Source organism: Phaethon lepturus, unplaced genomic scaffold, assembly GCF_000687285.1.
Source record: "Phaethon lepturus isolate BGI_N335 unplaced genomic scaffold, ASM68728v1 scaffold54227, whole genome shotgun sequence".
Classification (NCBI taxonomy): Eukaryota; Metazoa; Chordata; class Aves; order Phaethontiformes; family Phaethontidae; genus Phaethon; species Phaethon lepturus.
This window is the reverse complement of record NW_010550808.1, coordinates 3,128-8,468: the sequence shown is the minus strand read 5'-3', so window position 1 is coordinate 8,468 and position 5,341 is coordinate 3,128. Positions and strand designations below refer to the sequence as shown.

Below are 5,341 nucleotides of genomic sequence, written 5' to 3'. Positions count from 1 at the left end.
TTTCCCTGGGGCCTCACATTTTTGAGGCCGTGGTGGTCGGTGCTCTGAGAGTCCCGTGTGGTGGCATGTACAGAGTTTGGTAGTCAGCTGTGCCAGCAGCTCTCCACCAGGTTACCGCTGCCCCCAAGATACTGCTGCAGGGCAAGGACTTGAAGTAGTTAAACAAGAGAATAAGAAATGTTGGACAACTTAGGCACTACTTTTTCTGTCAACATTTGTGTTCAGCTCCCCCACAGCCTGACTGATGGACACTCACTTGAGCAAAGCTGCTTCCTCTTGCAGATCTTGATCTTGCAGTAGCCGGACTGTGGTTTGGAAGCTGGGGAAGAGGCTGTGCTACGTAGCTCTGCTTGTGCAATGAGAAGTGTGACCACCTTATCTATGGGTCACATCTGACCAGCTCTGCTTCTTCCCCAGGATCGCATGCTCCATGCCGTTCGGGGTGCTCTGCTACTGCATGATGTGGTCCACCCTCTCGGATGCCACCCCTGCCTCCCTGAAATTCCTGTGGTACCTGTTTGTGTACAGCCTCTTCCAGACTTGCATGACTGTAAGGAACATGGTGCCTGGGGCTGACTCTCTTACACATCATCCTGTCCTGCAAGGGATGGGGACACGGTCAGCTGGGGAGTCCCAGCCCCAGCCTCTCCAGCAAGGGACCTGGAGTAGAGTCTGGGAGAGCTCTCGCTGGGGAGCAGTGAGGGATGCAGGATGGTACAGACCATCCCCACAGGGATGGTGAGATGGAGCGGTGCATTTTAATGCTGGGGATTTGGCTGGGCTGCCTGTACATGGTGATGTGAACTTCTTCATCACTGATTTGTGGGAGCAGAGCAAATCACAGAAGAATCACAGAAGAGGAGGGTGAAAAGCCACCTGTGTGCAGGGGTGACACAGAAGGCAGTGTTATCTGCTATGTGTAGGGATGAGGGGGGTCATAACCAATAAACCAGGGAAGCAGCAGCCAGAGCTGTGTTTGAACTGTCCTCTCCCTAGTGCCACCACGTGCCATACTCTTCCCTGACAATGTTCCTGGGAGGAACCCAGAGAGACCGTGACTCAGCCACTGCCTACAGTAAGTGTCTGTGCCTCTACAGCCCCTGGCTGCCTGTGTTCCTGGGAGAACCTCCCCAGAGGAGAGATGAATAAGTTCCTCTGGCTTTGAATAGGCTGCAGAGTGGATGGGGCAAAACAGGGATGAAACCAGCCATCTTCTGCAAAAAATGTACCTGCAGAAACATTTCTTAAGTCAGTATCATCCCTAGGGGACTCAGGACCCAGATTTATTGGTTCCAACCATTAGAGCATTTACTGCTGGAGCCAAGGGAAAAAATGAGAGCAAGTAGAAATAGCAGGTCTCTTCTTCTGGGGCAGCTCTGCATGTTGGTACCTCCAATTCCATTCCCAAAGTTGGCCTCTTACCCTGAGGGATGTGTCACATCTGCCAGGGAGTGGGACTGAGGTTTCTCTCCTGGTTGTCCTGGCAGGAATGGGGATGGAAGTGTTCAGCACGCTCCTTGGGTCAGGAATCCAGGGACAGATTGTGGGCAGGTACCATGCCCACATGAAGAACGGCTGTTATGTGTCGAACGAGACCCTGCCCAACACCAGCACCTACAGCCTCACGGACTCTCTGGAGAACACGGTAAGGGCTGGCCTGTCTGCCCCCTGCTCCTCCTGTAAGCTCTGGGGCAGGCACTGCTGGCTGTGCTGCCAGCTCTGTGCATGGTACCCCCATTGTCACCGTGCACTGTCTTGTTTTCCAGCGTAGCGCATATGTATTTGCATCCCTGGTCCTGGGCTCGATCTATTGCCTGTCCTGTCTGATTCTCACCTTTGGAGTCAGGGAGCAGCCTGGTAAGGTCCATTTAGACGCAGTTTGGAGGGTGCCCAGTGGCAGTGGATGGTGATGGAGGGGGTGGCAGAGGGAGCTGGGCAACAACGTGTGGGATGGCTCTCTGGATGTGGGGCTCAGAAACACACACTTGGATGCTGAGACCCTCCTTGGTTTGTGCCAGCAGCAGCTTGCTCCCACAGAGGGGAGTGGAGATGGCTTTGGAGGAAGGAAGGCTCAGGCTGCCTGAGAGCTCCTGCGGGGAGCCATGGGCCTGGGACAGGGGCTGCAGCTCACTGCTTCACGCTGAGCAGGTCTCACCAACACACAGCCTGCAGAGCTCTGCAGGCCAGCCCAAGCGCGCAGTGTAAAGTGGCAAGATCCTGCCTGTAGCCGACAGCACGGCTGTTGTCTCTGCACTGAGACGTCAGACTCCAATAGCTCCTCACCCAGCTGAGCTGCACACAGTGGCATGATCCCCCTGTGCCTTCCACAGCATCATTTTTCATTCTGGTGGCTCCAGTGCCAGCCCTGCTGTCTCTTCTCTCAGGGCCCCTCAGCCCCCTGGGGAAGGTCGAGCTGCCCTTTGCCAGCTGCCTGAGGATGATCGTGGGACACAAGCCGTACACCCAGCTGCTGTCTGCCTTCCTCTTTGCATCCCTGGCCTTCCAGGTGTGAGACCTGCCACAGCAGGAGGAGAACTTGGGGGATAGGATGTCTGGGCAAGTTATCCAGACAATGAACTTGGGTGCCCAGCTATGAAAGTCTGCACCTTGCTTTCCCAGATCACACAGGGGATCTTTGCCTTCTTCTGTACTCATGCTGCGGGGCTGGCTGGGAAGTTCCAGCATTTGGTGCTTATCATGTTGGTAAGTGAGCCCCAAAGAGACTTTCCTGGTGGAGAGGTCACCCCAGCCCTCAAGCATGGGCAGCTCAGCCACGTGGAGTCATATGCTGCTGCTTCTGCCCATCAGCAAGGATGTCAGCCAGGCAGAGACTGCCAGTCTCGGGGGGGCATTGCTAAGACTCCCCTTTGGTTCTCTCCTCAGGTCACAGCTTCCCTCTCTATTCCCTTTTGGCAGTGGTTTCTGGGGAGATTTGGAAAGAAAACAGCAGCATCACTGGGCCTGGCGGTGCGTTTGCCTGTGGTTGTAGCTGTGGAGAGAGAAGCCCTGCGAGGGGACAGCCTTACCCCCAGTGGCTCATGGTGCCTGAGGAGAAGAGCTGGCTGGTGGCTAAGGGTGGCTCTGAGCACTGTGTCCTCTGCACTGCAGGTGACCAGGAGTTAAGCCAGTAGTTGTCGGCAGCTCTGCACTTCCATGTGTCTGGCTGCTGCTGGTACCGGTGGCCATGGCTTTGCAGAGCTTTGCAGTAAGGTGCAGGGAGGCCACGGGACTGTCCCTGGGACAGTGGGGAAAGGAGTTTTTGTTGCATCAGCCAACCTCAGAGCTCAGGCTCTGAGACTCCATGGCTGCAGACCTGGTGAGCAGCGTGTTAGCAGATGCTGTACCAATGCACCAGTCTCATGTGCACACACAAACATCATCCTGTGGCCTCTGTCCTGCTCCAGGATCTTGCATGCTTGATGCAAGTGATCCAAGTTCTACCAGCCAGATGCATGAGAGGCACAGGGAGGGAAGGAAGGGCTGTGCGCCACACCGGGCAGTAGCTGGGAAACAGCCTGCTCATCAGACACACGTCCCGGCTGCTGCCTGGCTCCTCAGGTCAGCAAGGAAATCCCATTTGGCTTTTTTGTGGAGTCAGGTCCTCAAATCGCATTGAGGATCTATCTCCAGATGCCTTCCTCACAGACATTGGGTGCAGCCGTAGCAGATCCAGCTTTCCAGTTTAACCACTCAGCTCCATTGCCCTCCAATAACCATTCCTTCTTTACCCATGAGGAAAGTTTTGCTGCCAGTGTCAGCCTGTCCCTCCGTGCTGCACTGCACAGTTCTGTTTATGAAATGTGTGGGGAAAGGGGGAGCGCAGCCTTTGGTTAAGCAGACCGGTGCAAGCTGCCTGTGAGCAGCAGAAGGGGCCCACATGCTTTTGTTTTGTCTTTTCCTCTTGCTGCGCAGCTGATCATCCCAGCCCTGGTAGCCGTCACCCAGGTGACGCACAACTTCCTGGCCTTCGTCTTCTTGGTGATCATGGCAGGCTGCAGCATGGCTGTGCTCTACCTCTTACCATGGTGAGCAGAGGCACCTCCGAGCCACTTGTCAGGCAGAGAGGAGGGGAATGTTATCGGGAAGGTGTGCCAAGACTGCCCGTTTGCTCAACACAGCAGCTTTTGGGCTGCAGAAGGACCGGTGGAGGTGGGACTGAGAAGGGATGTGGATGTGATCCATCCACATCCAGCCTGCATTGGGGTTCAGAAGCAGAACACCAGTCATTGCGCAAGGCGCTGTTTTTCTTCTCATTTTCTGAAGCAGCTGCCACACCCTCTCTGTAGGACTGTCTGTGCCCTGTTTGCCTAAGGCAGAGGACAGGCACAGAACGGTCTCCAGAGTGGGGTTCTGCAAGGGGTTTCTGTCTCTCTCTGCTGCTTGGAGAGGCCTTGGAGGGGCTGCAGCTGAGTTCAGCCGTCGCTGGCATGGGTGTTGCTGGCATGGGTGTCACCAACATGTCTGTGGGACTGTCTGTCCCCAGGTCCATGCTGCCAGATACGGTGGACGACTTCATGCTGAGGAACCCCAGCTGCCTCAACCTGGAGGCTCTCTTCTACTCCTTTTATGTCTTCTTCAACAAGTTTGCAGGTGGCCTTGCCGTGGGGATATCGACACTGAGTTTACAGTAAGCCCCAAACACTACCTCCCCTATTTTGTCAGCCCAGCACAGACACTTTCTGCTACTGTTTTCTGGAGTGCCTGGTAGGTGATGCTGGAATGAGTCCCAGGAGTATCCAAATTTGTCTTTCCAACATCTACTGGGAGCAAGAGGAGCAGACAGGAGTGGGAATTCCCCAAAACTGGGCCTCTGGTACCAGGCTCTAGAGGAGAGTGACAGAGGTGCCTGCTTACCTTTCTGCAGTGACCTGATGGGGCTGGGGGAAGGAAAACCATTCTCTTTAGTTTTGCAGGTTACCGTGCTGGAGACTGCATGTACAACCCCTCCGTCATCCTCACCCTGCAGCTTCTCATGGCCCCAGTCCCAATAAGCCTGCTGCTCATTGCCATAATCATCTTCTGTCTCTATCCCATTGATGAGGAGAGGAGGAAGCAGATGAGAATGGAGATGGAGGCAATGGGGTAAATGGGAGCTCCCTGAAGGAGCCGGATCACCTACCGCTAGTCTGGGTGTCTGTGTTGGTCCTAGCCCGACACAGAAATGTTGTACAGGGAAGGAACTCCTTCTGTCCAGTCCAGCTCCCTGTGCTTGGGCTGCGATCCTCTCTAGGGGTGCATTTCCCAAGGGGCTTGGGGATATTTTGGGGGCTGATGACTTGACACCAGATTTCATGAGTGCTCGTGTTCCTTTTAACAGGCATCAGGTACAGCGTGGCAGCAG

General features: G+C 55.1%; 1 protein-coding gene across 1 annotated transcript in view; it reads left to right on the top strand.

Annotated features, from left to right (window-relative positions):
- LOC104623530 (sodium-dependent lysophosphatidylcholine symporter 1-A-like) overlaps positions 1-5,082 on the top strand; it is a gene marked incomplete at its 3' end in the record, with an annotated part of 6,290 nt that extends 1,208 nt beyond the window's left edge. Inside the window, exons 4-12 of the mRNA XM_010290649.1 lie at positions 418-550; positions 997-1,075; positions 1,488-1,645; positions 1,767-1,857; positions 2,385-2,506; positions 2,620-2,703; positions 3,913-4,025; positions 4,484-4,627; positions 4,906-5,082. Coding sequence (XP_010288951.1) covers positions 418-550; positions 997-1,075; positions 1,488-1,645; positions 1,767-1,857; positions 2,385-2,506; positions 2,620-2,703; positions 3,913-4,025; positions 4,484-4,627; positions 4,906-5,082 — 1,101 coding nt within the window. The remainder of the gene's footprint in view (positions 1-417; positions 551-996; positions 1,076-1,487; positions 1,646-1,766; positions 1,858-2,384; positions 2,507-2,619; positions 2,704-3,912; positions 4,026-4,483; positions 4,628-4,905) is intronic.
- Between the last annotated feature and the right edge of the window lie 259 nt (positions 5,083-5,341).